This window comes from Coregonus clupeaformis, chromosome 13 (genome assembly GCF_020615455.1).
Source record: "Coregonus clupeaformis isolate EN_2021a chromosome 13, ASM2061545v1, whole genome shotgun sequence".
In the NCBI taxonomy this organism is placed as follows: Eukaryota; Metazoa; Chordata; class Actinopteri; order Salmoniformes; family Salmonidae; genus Coregonus; species Coregonus clupeaformis.
The window spans coordinates 40,050,713-40,067,894 of NC_059204.1; the positions used below are offsets into that span (position 1 = coordinate 40,050,713).

Sequence of the window (17,182 nt, forward strand, 5' to 3'; positions counted from 1 at the left end):
TTGTAAACAACAGCTGGTGCACAAAATCAAATACTAAGGAAGTCTCTAGGTTTTGCTCGCCTGAGGTAGAGTATCTTATGATAAGCTGTAGACCACACTATTTACCAAGAGAGTTTTCATCTATATTTTTCATAGCTGTCTATTTACCACCACAAACCAATGCTGGCATTAAGATTGCACTGAATGAGCTGTATAAGGCCATAAGTGAACAGGAAAACGTCATCCAGACGCAGCGCTCCTAGTGGCCGGGGACTTTAATGCAGGGAAACTTAAATCCGTTCTACCTAATTTCTACCAGCATGTTAAATGTGTAACTAGAGGGGAAAAAAACTCTAGACCACCTTTACTCCACACACAGAGATGCATACAAAGCTCTCCCTCGCCCTCCATTTGGCAAATCTGACCATAACTCTATCCTCCTGATTCCTGCTTATAAGCAAAAACTAAAGCAGGAAGCACCAGTGACTCGGTCAAAAAAGAAGTGGTCAGATGACGCAGATGCTAAGCTACAGGATTGTTTTGATAGCACAGACTGGAATATGTTCTGGGATTCTTCCGATGGCAATAAGGAGTACACCACATCAGTCACTGGCTTCATCAATAAGTGCATCGATGACGTCGTCCCCACAGTAACCATACATACCCCAACCAGAAGCCATGGATTACAGGCAACATCCACACTGAGCTAAAGGGTAGAGCTGCCACATTTAAGGAGCGAGACACTAACCCAGACGCTTATAAGAAATCCCGCTATGCCCTCCGGCGAACCATCAAACAGGCAAAGCGTCAATACAGGCCTAAGATTGAATCGTACTACACCGGCTCTGACGCTCATTGGATGTGGCAGGGCTTGCAAACTATTACAGACTACAAAGGGAAGCACAGCCGCGAGCTGCCCAGTGACACCAACCTACCAGATGAGCTAAATCACTTCTATGATCGCTTCGAGTCAAGCAACACTGAAGCATGCATGAGAGCATCAGCTGTTCCGGACGACTGTGTGATCACACTCTCCGTAGCCGATGTGAGTAAGACCTTTAAACAGGTCAACATTCACAAGGCCGCAGGGCCAGAGAGATTACCAGGACGTGTACTCTGAGCATGTGCTGACCAACTTGCAAGTGTCTTCACTGACATTTTCAACCTGTTCCTTACTGATTCCTGACTGACTCTGTAATACCAACATGTTTCAAGCAGACCACCATAGTCCCTGTGCTCAAGAACACTATGGTAACCTGCTTAAATGGCTACAGACCCGTAGCACTCACGTCTGTAGCCATGAAGTGCTTTGAAAGGCTGGTCATGGCTCACATCAACACCATTATCCCAGAAACCCTAGACCCACTACAATTTGCATACCGCCCCAACATATCCACATATGATGCAATCTCTATTGCGCTCCACACTGCCCTTTCCCACCTGGACAAAAGGAACACCTATGTGAGAATGTGATTCATTGACTACAGTTCAGCGTTCAACACCATAGTGCCCTCAAAGCTCATCACTAAGATAAGGACCCTGGGACTAAACACCTCCCTCTGCAATGGGATCCTGGACTTCCTGACGGGCCGCCCCCAGGTGGTAAGGGTAGGTAACAACACATCTGCCACGCTGATCCTCAACACGGGGGCCCCTCAGGGGTGCGTTCTCAGTCCCCTCCTGTACTCCCTGTTCACCCATGATTGCATGGCCAGGCACGACTCCAACACCATCATTAAGTTTGCCGACGACACAACAATGGTAGGCCTGATCACCGACAACGATGAGACAGCCTATAGGGAGGAAGCCAGAGACCTGGCCGTGTGGTGCCAGGATAACAACCTATCCCTCAACGTGGGATAGGAGATGATTTTGGACTACAGGATCATAAGGACTGAGCACGCCCCCATTTTCATCGACGGGGCTGCAGTCGAGCAGGTTGAGAGCTTCAAGTTCCTTGGTGTCCACATCACCAACAAACTATCATGGTCCAAACACACCAAGACAGTCGTGAAGAGGGCACGACAAAGCCTATTCCCCCTCAAGATTTGGCATGGGTCCTCAGATCCTCAAAAAGTTATACAGCTGCACCATCAAGAGCATTCTGACTGGTTGCATCACTTCCTGGTATGGAAACTGCTCTGCCTCTGACCGCAAGATACTACAGAGGGTAGTGCGTATGGCCAGTACATCACTGGAGCCAAGCTTCCTGCCATCCAGGACCTCTATACCAGGCGGTGTCAGAGGAAGGCCCTAAAAATTGTTAAAGACTCCAGCCACCCTAATCATACACTGTTCTCTCTGCTACCGCATGGCAAGCGGTATCGGAACGCCAAGTCTAGGTCCAAAAGGCTTCTCAACAGCTTCTACCCCCAAGCCATAAGACTCCTGAACAGCTAATCAAATGGCTACCCGGACTATTTGCATTGTCCCGCCCACCCCACCCCCTCTTTTACGCTGCTGCTACTCTCTGTTTATTATCTATGCATAGTCCCTTTAACTATAAATACATGTACATATTACCTCAATTACCCCGACTAACCAGTGCCCCCGCACATTGACTCTGTACTCTGTACCGGTTACAAATATAAACCATACACTCTTTGACACAATCCCTGTCTCCATAATGGATAACTACCTGGAACTATGAAGTGCACCTGATAGCGAATGATGATATTTTTTATTCTGTAAGCACTGAATACAGATCAACAAGCACTTTTTGAACGTGCAAATGCACATTCCACAGTTGTAAATGTTAGGGATTTCTGAACATTTGGTCACATTATTCTACATTAGTTCAAATTGTAGTTTTATTTGTGAGGTATGTGAATTTTCTTTTACATATTCACAGATAATGGTTTAATTTGTGAAATATTTGTACATATTCACGAATTATGGTTTTATTTACGAAATATTTGTATATATTCACAGATCATAGCTTTATTTGTGAATTATGTTTAATATACGCACTGATCGTGGTAGACACACTTACTAAATAAAGAAACAAATCTAACTCCATAGATTCTGTTGAGTTAAGGTGCAGGTGATGAACGGTACAAGCCAAACAAGAAATCAAAGAAACTGGACATGATTGTGAATGTGGCTAAAAGGTTTTTGGATCTCCAGGGCTTCACAGCAGAAACATTGCATGGGAATACTGTCTGAAGATGCTCTTCCATTTCAGGCCCCAGAGCCTGTAGGGATCTGAGTAGACATTTGAATCGGACTAAAGGAGTGCATATATTTTTGTTTTGTACATTTTGGGGGAATAATATTAGTGTTTTTTTCCCCACACTTTCCCTATGTCCACGTGTTCTTTCTGTGTTGAAGTTTCCCAGTTTTCACCCCACATAGTAGGGGGCGGAATGCACCTCTAATGTGTGTTTGCGGAATGCCAAAATACAATAGAAGAAGAAGAAAGAAGGCGTGGCCATTGAGCACGGGTAGTGTGTCTGCGTAGTGAGAGGGCCTTTTAGTTTTTCATTATCTTCGAAGAGCGTTGTCTCGGCAAAGAAAATGAACGGGCTGGACGAGGAACAAATGGGACCACAGACCTTTCTCTATGGTGAGATACTCTCTATTTGAAGTAACATAATTCGTTTTGTTTTTTTTCGGAATAACTTGAATGTAATAAATAGATCAGCAAGCTAGCTATTGTAGATAAAAGGGGGAAAAAATTGTTCCCCAGACACACGAGGTACAGCCAGCTAATGTTAGCACAATTAGCTAACTTTAGAGCTACAACTAGTGGTAATGGGAGCATGTCGGAGTTTCAACAACTTATGGTCTAAATACCGTTACATAACACTATTTGGGAATGGAAAGGACTTACCCAGTTTAGCCACGAGATATCAACTTAGCTAACGTTAGCCACCTAGCCGGTAGTTAGCATAGGTGAGCTAATTTTAGTTAGCTAGCCATCCTAGCTAGTTAGACAAGCATATTGAGACCACATTTGGTGAGTTATGTTTTGAAGGTCTCGGTGACCTGGTCGATTTTGTATTTGTTGTAACGTTAACTGAGCCAGACTGATGGACATTAGCTTCTCACTGGCTAGGTACCCCTCCATGCGTGTCAAATTGCTCAACACGTGCTTTATTTAAAGATGGCGCACAAGGCCTTCTAGAAAATGTCAATGCAGCACAACACGATTTTTGTGAACATTGCCCAAATTACACTAGCTTCTCACTGGCTAGGTACCACTCCATGTGTATAAAATTGTTCAACACGTGCTTTATTTAAAGATGGCGCACAAGGCCCTCTAGAAAATGTCCTTGCAGCTCAAACCGATTTTGTGAACATTGCCCAAATTACTAGTGTTGGCTAAAGTTATGTTTATCTATAATTATTCCACTTTATGAAAGTAGTATATGAAGTACATTGATGATGACATGCTTTGTCAGTGATTTGGGGTTAACTGTTTCAGATTAAAATTGATTGGACAAACACGTTTGAAATAAAATGTGGCATGTGATGTCTTTATAAATTGTGTAGTTCAGCGACCCAAATTATTATGTTGGTTAATAGCCTGTCTACCTACCTAAATTAGTTGGCTAGCTAGTTTCATTGACAACATGGTCAGGGTGCAGTGTTCTTTCAACCACGTGGGTTGGTGACCCACATGTTTGCCTCACCTCAGTCGACCTTTTAAGGAGATGTCCAGGGTAGGCAACCTTATTTGCACAGGACCGGTTTGGATGCAGGCTTGTTTCTCAGCCAAAGCAGAAACCAAACTGATTTAAACATATCAGTCTTCAACTGAGTCTTTTTTTTGTCAGCTATTTAACTGTCTAGAAAAGCCTGAAACTACACTATGGCATCCCACAAGTATGTGTTGCGCACCCCAACGTAGGATCCTTTTGTTGATAGCAATGCATTTTCTCTTATGTAATATACCCTTTTTCTCAACAGGGTGCGAGTTGAAATCTGGGAAGGATGTAGTCTTCAACCCAGAAGAAGATGACTTTGAGCACCAGCTGGACTTAAGGATGGTGAGGGTTACTGATATCTCCTTTCTATGGAATAAAATATTAATTTCTTTCTGGTTATCCATTTTTCCTCCTAGGTATGTTAAAGTATTTCTGAACTTGGTGTCTCTTGTTGATTGCTCTTAGCTGTGTGTGGACCTCAGCACCAAGGATGAGCTGCACATCGTGGAGGTGGAAGGACAGGACACGGAGGGTCAGAAGGTTAAGGCTGTGCTGGCTTCACTCAAACCGTCCACCCTGCCAAGTGTGAGTAGTCAGAGTATCATCAATACTTCTGTGCCATCCCTGAGTGGGAGATTGTGGTTGTATGGCCTGTGTAGAGTTCATGTTAAGTAAAGAGTTAATTGTGTGCTGCAGGTGTGTCTTGGTGGATTCGCAATCACACCCCCAGCAGTTTTCCGTCTCAAGGCTGGTTCCGGGCCAATCCACATCAGTGGCCAGCACCTTGTCAGTGAGTATAACTTTATCCTAGGACAGTGTTGCCATGGCATCTGTTGTCGAAGATGATATTTGTTGAGCTGATTTACTGAAGCTTTTTCAACACTGCTTACCAAAAGACTGAGACTGAAGATGGCCATTGACTTTTCTGAGTGATTTTAGCCTTTTTGAGGATGCCGTATCCTATATACTCAAAGTTAACATAAATTGTTATTCCACCAGTGATGGGAGGAGACCAGTCTTTTGATGAAGATGATGAAGAGGAAGATGAAGAAGAGGTACAAACGTCCAAGAAAAGGCCCGCATCAGCACCGGCACTTAAATCTCAGGTTAGTCCCGACTACTGGCTGGAAAGTCGCTGTTGTCACAATGTACATATCTGCTGCATTACTATCGCGTTGGCCTCTGTAGTCAAAGATGATATTTGTTGAGCTGATGATTTACTGAAGGATTTTCAACACTGCTTACCAAAAGACTGAGACTGTAGTCGGCCACTCCCATTTCTTAGAGAATGTTCTCCAGTCTTTGCTCTTGCTACACACATCCTCACTTCCATGTCCTTCCCTTTCACCCTTCACAGAAAAAGATGAAGATGGATGTTGATGACGAGGATGATGACGATGAGTAAGTGTAATGTTTGACTTAGCTCCTCGCTGAGGTTTTATAAAAGAGTTGAGTTGTAACATGTGACACCTCTTTAGGGATGAGGATGAAGAGGAGAGTGAGGCTGAAGAATCTCCTGTTAAGGTGAGTGTGTTTTATTTAAGCCTATACTCATTCTACCCTTGAAAGCGAAGAAAATGTCACATGAAACCTCTGTTTTTCTCAGGCTAAGAAGATTCCGTCCAAACCTCAAACTCCTGCCCACAATGGAAAGGGCCCTAAAGGTAACACACCAGCCGGAAAACAGGTTAGTCCTCTTACGCATCTTCTGCCCTACTATCACATGGCGTCTAGTTGAAGATGATATTTGTTGAGCTGATGATCTACTGACGCATTTTCAACACTGCTTACCAAAAGACTGAGACTAAAGATGGCCACTTAACATTTCTGAGAGCATTAATGTAGTGATCTATGTATGTCATGTTACATGTCTTGTCTAACAATTTGTCTGATTTTCACAGGCAAAGACCCCTGGCGGCAAGGGTGGACAGACTCCTAAAAATGGACAGACCCCCAAAGCAACACCCAAAACTCCCCTGACCCCCAAACCAATCCTCACCGTCCCTGAGCTCAAGGCCAAGATGATGGCGACTGTGGAGAAGGTTGTTGGATTATGAGAAATGTCATGATGAGTTGATTTTATCTGATGTTTGCTAAAGAACTGTTAACCCGAAAGACTGGCCTAACCCAAGTGTATGAAGTGGTATAGGGACACATCTGAATACCTATACTAATGTCAAGTCTTGCTATTTCAGGGAGTGAAGTTGCCTAAACTCCAGCCCAAGTTTGAGAGCTTTGTGAAGAACAGCTACAGAGTCACAGAAACCAAGGTGTGTTAATGCTGCTCAGGGACATCATGACATTTGTCAAGAACACAGATTCAATTGAATGTTTGGGAAAGTGACAACCATAGTGCTGTCAGCGAATCAAAGCATCCGTGAAGAGCAATGAAGACTAATTTGGTTTTGATCAGCAATGAGAAAAACACACCAATACCTCTAAGAAGTTCTGAGCTCACTAATGACATGTTTTCTGACAATTACACAATTGTGATTATACTTTAGTAAATGTTTTCCCCAATCTTTTTCAGACCATAGAGGAACTGTGGAAGTGGAGACAAACTGTGGAAGACAGCAAATAACTTTTTTTGTTTAACCTTTTTTTGGGGGGATTACTTTTGCCATCTCACCCATTCCCCCCCACCCCCCAAACACTTTCCTACTCTGCCCTCTCCTGACCCTTCCCATGTCTGAATCGATGCCTTGTGCGCTGTTACTCTAAACTGCTGCAGCATTTAGCCTGTCCAGTGCCCTGCTGTGGCACACAGACTAGTGTGGAGCTAATAGGACTCAGCCCCATCATCCCTGGCCCTTCCAGCATCCTCACCCTCTCAAAGAGGACGGGAAGGGTGATACTATTCCAGCTTTCATGTGGATGGACCTGGGAAAACCCACTTGGAACTTTGCATTTTGTAAATGAAATCCTTGCTACGGTGTTGTACGTAGCATTTTGAAGTCTGGTCAGTTGGTGTCCGAGAACTGTTCCTCTGGCATTTTGGAAGATATATGTTCCTTTTGAATTCTTTAAAAGATGGGTAAAGTGAAATGACGACCGTTCCATGTCATCCGTAAGGTGTTGAGTTTGGGGATACTTGTCCTTCCCTTCCAGAGGGTAGGCTCCTAAAGGTCTGCGACATTAACATTTGGCCAAGCATTTTATTCATTTAACTGTTCAAAGGTTTTAAGTAATTCTCACAAGTTTATATTTTTTGCAGTAAGGGTAGAGTAAAGCAGCTAATTCACCGGTGACATGAATGTCATTTGAAAGTAACATATTCCTATTTGTATCATACCTGCTTTGTGAACTTGTAATTTCTGATCTGTTGAATTGTAATACATAAAGTATATGAGCAGTTCTCCATCCACAGAAATATTGTGATCCACAATAAAAGTTCTGGAGGAGATTTACTTTTGCTTCGTGTTATTGATGGTTGACTAGATGGAACAATTTCAGTGTGAAGCCTTTGATGAAAGCTTCTACTGTCAATAAATAAGGATTAATGTCATGCCATTTGCAATGCGTTCCCATTTAATCCCATAATACAGACGCCGAAGTCTGAATTGCAATATTACAAAAAAGGTGAAATTATGAATTACGGTATTTTGAGGGTAAACTACCGGCCTACTCTGATAATAGGCTCAAACATGAAAATAAACCTAGATGTCTGGCAGACATCTGCTTAGCTGTTGGCCCACCACCTTAAACTCTACGAGATGGCGCTGTTATTCCTTCCTTGGGCAGGTCTGTCCATTGTTGACAACTCAATGATGCAGACATGACTACAGCTGCAAATAATGGAAGCTTGTGTGTAACAGGAAGGGGAAATTGAATGCAAGCATGACAATATTGGAACTTCTTAAAACATTTCTAACCGATCTATGGGTAACAGGGTTGATGTGTTATGCTTGACACAGATGTATGCTATTCAACTGTTACATGTTTTATCAACATTTACACAATGTCTGAGGGACATAAAAATAACTGGAATAACACCGAGGTATGATTTCAGCCCTGTTCAAAGTCTGACAGGTAAACCCATTCTCCACCACTTCGCTCTGACAAATACAAGACACCAGCCAGTAACCCAACTACTACTATGCATCTTCTATATTACTTTGGTCCCAAATAAGGTTGACAGACTCACAGTCTCATTCCCCTTTGAGTCAGTATAGACTCTGGCCAGCAGAGGGGGCTGGTGTATAAGTAAGCCCTGTGCTGACAGCCTTGGTTGTGTTGCATCCCTGAGGGGTGATCTCATCTCATCCTCCCCCAAGACCTGGAGCGGGTCCAGGAGGTCAGGAGACTTCCTGTATCAATTAGCCTGAGCAGAGAGGCTTTATTAATGGCTGCTCTCCCTAATGGCCTCTCAGACTATCAGGAAGAGGGTTAGTCCTGTTGCACCATCACGTCTGCTCAGCTCTAGTGTGTATGGATATGAATAGGCCTACTACCTAAAGAGCTATTGGTGATTCTGCAGCTTTATATGGGGATGCTGAGATACCTTTTGTTATGTCCCTTTTTTTTTACCACATTCATAATGGACACAACACTGAGACCTATCCATCTCCCCACAGGTCAGCTGAATGTGAGTCAACAGCACTCAGTGAGGGGGGATTTAATGGGGAAAGCCTTTTTATGGTCTCTGTGGATCTCCTCTCACCCCCTGTAAGTGCCTTTGATCTGTCGTAGGCAAAATCCGCCCTGGTCAATGTGTTTGTGTGCGAGAGAACGTTAGTGGTATCGATCTTTATGGTGCCGTTTTGTTTGCATTTTATTTGAATGTAATGAGCATGTTCTGCAGATATTTCACTGTATATGTAAACAAAGTAGCTATGGAGACCAATAGAAGGGTACTGGAAAATAAAGAGTGATTCAAAGCTAAAACAAGATAATTATTTTTTATTATTAGGTTTTGTTTAGTTATTTACATATTTATCAAATACAAAGTATGATACATAGGGAGAGATCCTGTTATCATCCATCTATTACACTGCGTCAAATATTCTCAGATGACTCATAAGACAAGTCCTTTACACCACAAGTCAACCAGACTCTCCACCTCTCAGGTCTGGTATGCCACCCTCATGCACTACTCTTCCCAGTGAATGGGTCCAGCCTGGCATGAATAAAACAACACTATAAATAATTTGCTTCCTCTTTTACTGGATTGCTTCTTGTCCCACTTGCAAATGTTATTTTAAAATAGCCCTTGAGCTGTGTATTAACCCTTCAATGAATTATAAAAACAAAGTATATGTCTTGCTAGTGTTCCGGGTGGATCCTGTTTAAAGAGGTAGCAGTTATCTGGTTTGTCCAGACATCACCAAACACTAGCCCAATAGAACAATAAGCAGTTGACCCTACAATATCTCACTTGTGGATATCTGGTTTTATAGTTTGCCTTCTTATTCAAATGTAATTATGCCCCCTAATTGAGCTTTAGAGTGTGAATAGATTGGAATCAAAGCATGTAATACATTCAGTGGCTTTCAAGGATCAGTGTTGCCTAAGTCCGTCTCCACCCAATACAAAAATCCTGCTAACTAGCAGTCTAAAGAGGAAACAATTGGATGTAATTCAAGATGGAAAATTAGAGGATGATGAGATTGATTCCATGCAACAACAAAGGTTTATATATTCTCAGAACATTAGTGTATTCTCTCTCTCTCTCTCTCTCTCTCCCCGTTTCCCATCCATTTTCTCATCCTTTGCAGACTGGTCGGCTCTGAGATGCAGGGGCACAGAGCTGATAGTGTAACTGTAGTGGTGAAGGAACAGATGGGACGTGGGAGGAACAAATTAGCCAATCTGTGCTGTGTCAGTCAGTCAATATGTCCGTTTGGAATTATGGGGCTGGCTCAGTGACATGTCACGTACATCACCACAGGTAATAGGCTACCACCCAGGATGTATCTGACACAAAGGGCCCACCAAACAGTCTGCATGTCCAGATCATATCAGGGTACTTAGGAACTGGAGTTTTTGTTGCATCCTCAGACTCCCTCAGACACACTTTGGCTATGTTCTGGAAGGACAATAATAAATCATTCAATTCAATTTGCTCACTGATCACCTTTGTGCAGTTTCTTAGATATCAGTCAGTAAGCATTTTGGCCAGTCCGAGTGTGTAATGTCCAGAGGGCCCCACCCTGTCCTTGTCACACTAGAGCGGTGACACGGCCCATCTTTGCTGCTTCCTCAGAAGCCCACGGCTGCAGGTTCTGCAGGGCGAACAGGGAGGAGTTGTGGATGCAGAGTGGATCGGACGGAACCGAGTCACTCAAGGACTTCTGGAAGGCATCATGCTGCAGCTGGATCATCAGCCGATTGGCCTGCTGACGCTCCGCCTCCCTCTCCTCAGCTGTCTGTCGCCTGGCAACGAAGACAGGGCAGGTAGGGAGAGGACAGGGACAGGACAGACGTAGACAGGACACTTATTAAGATTCACTGTTAGAGGATATGGTTACACAGAGAGAAAATGTGATGCACCCAGAGACATCGAGGCCAACATTAGAACAGGGACACTGATGACAACCACCTGTCAGCAGCTATCACATGGTTGAAACAGTAGAGCAGGAGAGATACCACACTGACATGAGCCATAATGACACATGGGTGAAACCAGAGAGGACACTAACCAATGTTGCCAAACAGAACATGATTGCACATTATTGCACTCAAGATGGAGCAACTCTTGCAGATAGTCTTGCAGATAATGTAGATAACAGAACCTTCTGTGTATATTTTATATTTTGCAGAAAGCACTATAAAAAATATTATTATTATTGGTTATAAAAATAGTAACATATTGATTATTTGCAAACATATTAAATAGGTAATTTATTATTCATTGTTTGACCTTTTCCAGCGGCAACCTGCGCAGTAGCTAGACTAGGCGACAGTATCATCACGTACGTTTATTTTTCTGGAAATATAATAAAGTTCAGTGTATTTCAGTGGCATTAATCTTGCGGCAAATTGTTTCATAATACATTTTACATTTACATTTTAGTCATTTAGCAGATGCTCTTATCCAGAGCAACTTACACTTAGTGAGTGCATACATTTTTTTTTCATACTGGCCCCCCGTGGGAATCAAACCCACAACCCTGGCGTTGCAAGTGCCATGCTCTACCAACTGAGCTACACATAATAGGCTACAATGTTGCATGTATTCATGTTTGATAAATTTGCGCTGAGCCTGACATCTTTTTTAGACAGTGTGTAGGCCCAAGCTACTGTGAGCGCAACAGCCCACGGGCTCTGGGGTGGAGATACTTAGCCTATACAGTGGGTTAGGATAGGCTACGTTTCATAATGATTTTACCCACTGGCATACCCCCCCTTTAAAAATACAAAAAGATCTCAGCCTCATTGCAAAATGTGTAGAATAGCATGAGATTAGCTATAAAACTGCATATTTTTCTCTCTGTTCCATGGCAATATGTGTAGAATTGCAGGAAATTCTCTTTAAAACTGCAGCATTTTCTCTCAGCCTCTTGGCAAAATGTGTAAAATAACATGAGATTAGCTAGAAGACACATTTTTCTGTTTGCCCCATAGCAAAATGTGTAGAATTGTGGAAAGTTAGCTGGCCCCCCATTTGCTCAGACCTTGCGGAAACTGCGGTACACAACTGATATTACCATATAGTAGGCTAGTTGTACAGTTGTTGGCTATATAACTTATGGTTTTCTTTGTCAAATACATATATGTGTCGACATAGCTCACGTAGATTTAGCCTAGTCCTACATAAGACACGCTATTTAATTTTTGTTATGAGTCAAATGGTAAGCCTTCTTCAGTAGGCATATCTTAATACTGAACCAATCTAACACAGACGACACTAGAGCCATAACTTTGCAATACTCATAAAGCTAGCTCTTTCAAACTAACTCTCTTAACACTGTTTATTGTATTCAGGTTTATTGCTATGCTCCAAAAATGCTCCTTCGTGATATAACATCACAATTTATTGTGTTGCCTACATTACATTTGACTGTGTGGGTGTGCAAGTGATCCACTTCATATTTTATAGGTTAAGCTATTACATCTGAATGTTTTAACTCCAAAACTGTCAAGACATATTTTCCATATGTCACAAAATCTTTGATCCAAACACTTAGTCCAATATTAATGACACTCTATAGAGCTGAGTGAACGGTGTTAGGAAAAGCATAATCCATGGACTGTCCCTAGACTTGTGTTCTGACTGCAGAGCGGAGTGGGCAAACTATGGCCCATGGTCCGGATCTGGCCCGCAAGTCCATTCAATCCGGCCCGCTGGAGGTTTGAGTAAAAAAACGATTTTATGTTGGGTTAGAAAAACACTCCCGCCCACTCTTCAACGTCTATAACTAGATAGAAAGTATGTAGAAATTATAATGGACCTATATATTTTCTAAAGACTGCCCTTTTTCTGCCACGCAAATTGATTTTGACAAACAAATCTGTATTAAAAAAAATCTGTGCGGTCCTCCGTTGAATTTCGAAATCTCAATGTGGCCTTTGAACCCAAAAGTTTGCCCACCCCTGCTGTAGAGGGTCATGGTGGGTAAAAAAAAGGTTGGGTTTGTGAGGCTGAGCTGTACAGTGTATATTGTTAATTCCATTGCTTTACTTAGATTTGTGTGTATTGGGTATATGTTGTGAAATTGTTAGATATTACTTGTTAGATATTACTACACTGTCGGAGCTAGAAACACAAGCATTTCGCTACTCCCACAATAACAGCTGCTAAACACGTGTATGTGACCAATAAAATTTGATTTGATATGCCTGTTAGGTTTTGCTCACCTGAGTTATTGGGTTTCCATTAGCATTGATACACAGTTAGGTAGGGACCTAACACACCTCTATAACATGTATTAGAACTCAAAGTTACTGCGGATATTGTATTCAAGCTATAATTCTTAAAATTGAAAATTGACATCAGAAAGTGGTAACTGATGATGTGTTTCTCTGCTGACCACTCTAGAGTAAACGCAGACTAGATCCTCGTCTTTCTCCAGAGAAACCACTCAGACAACAACTCATCCTCATCTCTTTCCCCTCCTCCCCCTCTCCAGCCCAGCGTCTCACCTCCACTTGGTCCTGCGGTTCTGGAACCAGGTCTTGACCTGTGCATCGGTCATCTTGAGGGTCTTGGCAAGAGCGGCCCGCTCAGCGCTGGCCAGGTACTTCTGTCTGTGAAAGCGTTTCTCTAGCTCACAAATCTGCACCCGGGAGAAAGACGTCCGTGGCTTCTTCCTCTTCGGAGGGGTGCGGTTCTGGTAGGGGTGACCAATCCGCCGGGTCACTGTGAATGGCGTCAGTGCAGCTGTGTGTGTGTGTGTGTGTGCATGCGTGTGGGGGCATTGGACAAACAAAAAAAGCAGGTCATGCACAGGTTCACTCGATCTTCTTATGTTGTGTTCAATTTGTTGAAGGACATTGTAGTCCGCATTAAAATCTCTAAATTGATACTATAATCAAAATAAATGTACATGCTCATTGGTTTGACCTATATACCACCCTCCCCTCTCTCTCATAGAACTGGAATGTTGGAGTACAGCTGAATAGGTTTTACAGGTGTTCTATGGGTCTTTAGAGGCCGATTTATTTAATTGAATAATTCTAATCTAATTCTAATCAACGCAAAATCCAAATTGAACATACGTTTAACTTATTTCTATCTATTTTGAAACATGGCAAAATTATCAACTCAGTCTTAGTCCATGGTTAGTTGATAAAAGTACTGCTCAAAATTCAGATCTTTGTATTATATTTCCTCTTACATTATGGGTTATTGTCTAGTAGTAGCAGACATTGCTGTAATAGTGCTGTATATTCAGAATATGTACATACGTTGACAGTCAATAATGTTGAGGATGTCCATGAAAAGAGGTTGAGTGTTTTTCCCCATTCATTTCTGATGTGGAGAGATTCTTCCTTTTGTCACAAAACGCTGACAGGCAATCATATATAACCCTCCTGCAATATTAATGACACTTTACATAGTGCCCTCCAGAAGAAAAACAAAGGTTCTGATAAATGTTACAGGGGAAAATATTTTACGTTACAGATGAAGAGGTTCTCCTATTTTACTTTTTTTCTGGAGTGTCTAATTTACAATAAATGTAATTACAATATGACAATGGCAAACAGTAGGCCTACCATAAGTATTGACCAATTATCTGTTTTAGCGTTCATTTCTCTCAATAAAGGAATAACTTAGTTAAAAGTATTTTATACTCTTAGTTCATTTAGATGTTCCATGTAAACATTTAGTTTGAATAAACAGAAATAGAAATAGAAATAGAAATAAATGCACATTATGTAAGGCTTTACCCCTTCTAGTACCCCAAATTATGGTTTTAAATACTGCAACAACTGTATATATTGTGTGGAAATAATAATAATTATTATTATAATAATGATTATAATAATAATGATTATAATAATAGGCCAAATTGTAGTAATAATAACAATCATCATCATCATCATCATCATCATCATAATACACATAGCATTATAATATGTCCCGTTTAGCAAGACACACACACACACAGGATTCAAAATCCAAGCAATAACTGTTCCTTCAGTAGTAACATAATTAGGTCGAGTTGCTAGAGACAAGTGATGTAGCTAATAGCCAACGAAGAAGTCTGAAACACTTGTGCAATGTATCTGAGAAATGTCGATAACAGCACACCCCTCCTATCGATCTAAATCGAAGTATTATTCCAAATTTGGATAAAATGTGTTTATTTTCATAAACGGTTCTAAATTGATACAAAGTTAAATAATTATATTTGAATGGGAGTCTACAGTTTTGGTCTTCCGATGAAATAGGCCTGTGTTTATTTATTAGAATAACACGGGTTGCAGTTTTATATTTGTGATCAGTTCATATTTGCTTGTTCAATTGTGTGGTAAAACCTACATGAAAAGTGTGCTTATTGTTATATTGACATAGTTGTAATGGTGCAACTTGCAAAGTATTGTTGTGCCCAATTCATCGCTTCGAGAGAACGAACCTAATTCGGCCAGTATTTCTACCCCATGTTTTAAAGTTGTTTTTTTATGTCAGACTTTCTCCTTTGAGTTAGGCTAAACCTTACTTTGAAATATGAAATAATATAGGATAATGAATAATTCAATGTTTCCTTATTTTGAACTGTTTGCATTTAGATCTGTTTGCATTTTGCTTGCATGCAATGTTGTTGTTGATTTTATTTCTATCCGCATTTTCCCTCAGTATAAAGCTTTCAGAATTAGGCTACAATTCAAGTTAATCTGGTGAATTGATTCGACTAGTCCTGTATAATTTATTTGTGGACGTGGTCAAATCCATTTAAACTCCATGAGTGAAACGAAAATTCCTCTTTGAATTCCTCTTAATAGGCTGGTGAATATCAGGCCTACTGCAGTACATCCCAACAATCTGCTTTTAGGGCCGTTTACCCAGTCCCAGATTAAACCACTCCTGGACTAAAATAGCCTACACATTGAATGGAGATAGTTTACCTGCGAATCTTTCCTTTGCGAATCTTTGGCTGCTCTCCATCCAGGGGAAGCTGATGCTGCCTAGCCCGGGTACCGCGCTGGCTATAGGAGGAGGCACTGCGGCGGCCAGCGGTCTGTGCGCCGGAACCCGTATCACCCCTCCTGGGGTGAAAGTCAAGTTCACTCCGTATGCACTTGATTCCTCGTATGATGATGCGATGCCATGGAAAGAACCGGAAAGCGAAGTGAAGGGCGCTGCACTGGCTCCAGTTGGACTACCGAGGTGGTAACTTCCTCCACTTGTGAAGTTGCCAGTATCCGAACCACTCCGGGTGGTGTTCTGTGAACCGTCCTGGTCGGTACCACTGAGAATCTGGTCAATGCCGAAACTAATAGGTTCATGCTGGGCAGGTTGTGGGGGCTGACTTACGCCGCTGGGGCTTGAGCTTGGCGCCCGCTCCATTCTCGCTCCCAGAACCTTTCCAGCACCTTTACGCAGTCCTCGGACAGAGCCGATGTTGCAAACGGTATGATGTAGCCTACGAGTAAAAATGGGTTATGTTGAGTTAAGCATCTAGCTCTTTCCCTTTTAAAGCTCGTTTTGGATAGTTTGCGTTCTATGGCTTTCTATGGCAGCGAGTTTTCCACCATCATTCGCGGCATTGACGGATCCGTCCATTTGCGATTTGCTGAAGTTTGGCACACTGACTTCGCTGTGCAGGACAATCGCAGTTCGGATCAATTCTACTTTGCCCACCACACCCCCCGCACGCAATAGTGTTTCCTCTGTTCCTCTTCCGATTGGTTAGAGTAGCTTTCCTGCACCTCATTGGTTGAAGTTTTAACTTTAATTTGCTGAATTGAATGCGAGCTGAAGGAACATTCCAAAGTGACATCATTTCTTAAAAAGCGCTCATTGTGGCGGATTCATTAATATATTGGCTGTAGGCCTATAGTCGACCACCAATGTTGTGTTGTTATAGGCTATCATAACCACGGCTTATGAAAAACCGAATGCTTTCGGAGATTTCATGACAATGCTTTGATAGGCCTAATGATTAGCATGC

At 42.1% G+C, this 17,182-nt stretch overlaps 2 protein-coding genes and 1 non-coding gene across 3 annotated transcripts; 2 read left to right on the top strand and 1 right to left on the bottom strand.

Annotated features, from left to right (window-relative positions):
• The first annotated feature begins 3,430 nt into the window (after positions 1-3,430).
• LOC121579458 (nucleophosmin) lies at positions 3,431-8,035 on the top strand. The gene is made up of 11 exons (XM_041894059.2): positions 3,431-3,544; positions 4,891-4,970; positions 5,094-5,213; positions 5,325-5,418; positions 5,628-5,734; positions 5,986-6,029; positions 6,107-6,152; positions 6,235-6,315; positions 6,530-6,670; positions 6,824-6,898; positions 7,159-8,035. The coding sequence occupies exons 1-11, from the start codon at positions 3,496-3,498 to the stop codon at positions 7,207-7,209; spliced, it is 888 nt and encodes a 295-aa protein (XP_041749993.1). The 5' UTR covers positions 3,431-3,495; the 3' UTR covers positions 7,210-8,035.
• Positions 7,013-7,084, top strand: LOC121580393. The gene has a single exon (XR_006003050.1). It is a non-coding gene; the product is annotated as a small nucleolar RNA SNORD61 (small nucleolar RNA).
• A 1,477-nt stretch (positions 8,036-9,512) lies between the features above and the next one.
• Positions 9,513-16,857, bottom strand: LOC121579457 (T-cell leukemia homeobox protein 3). Its single transcript, XM_041894057.2, has 3 exons — positions 16,137-16,857; positions 13,710-13,947; positions 9,513-11,000 (listed from the first exon to the last, which is right to left on the bottom strand). Exons 1-3 carry the CDS (start codon positions 16,576-16,578, stop codon positions 10,787-10,789), a joined length of 894 nt encoding a protein of 297 aa, XP_041749991.1. The 5' UTR covers positions 16,579-16,857; the 3' UTR covers positions 9,513-10,786.
• Between the last annotated feature and the right edge of the window lie 325 nt (positions 16,858-17,182).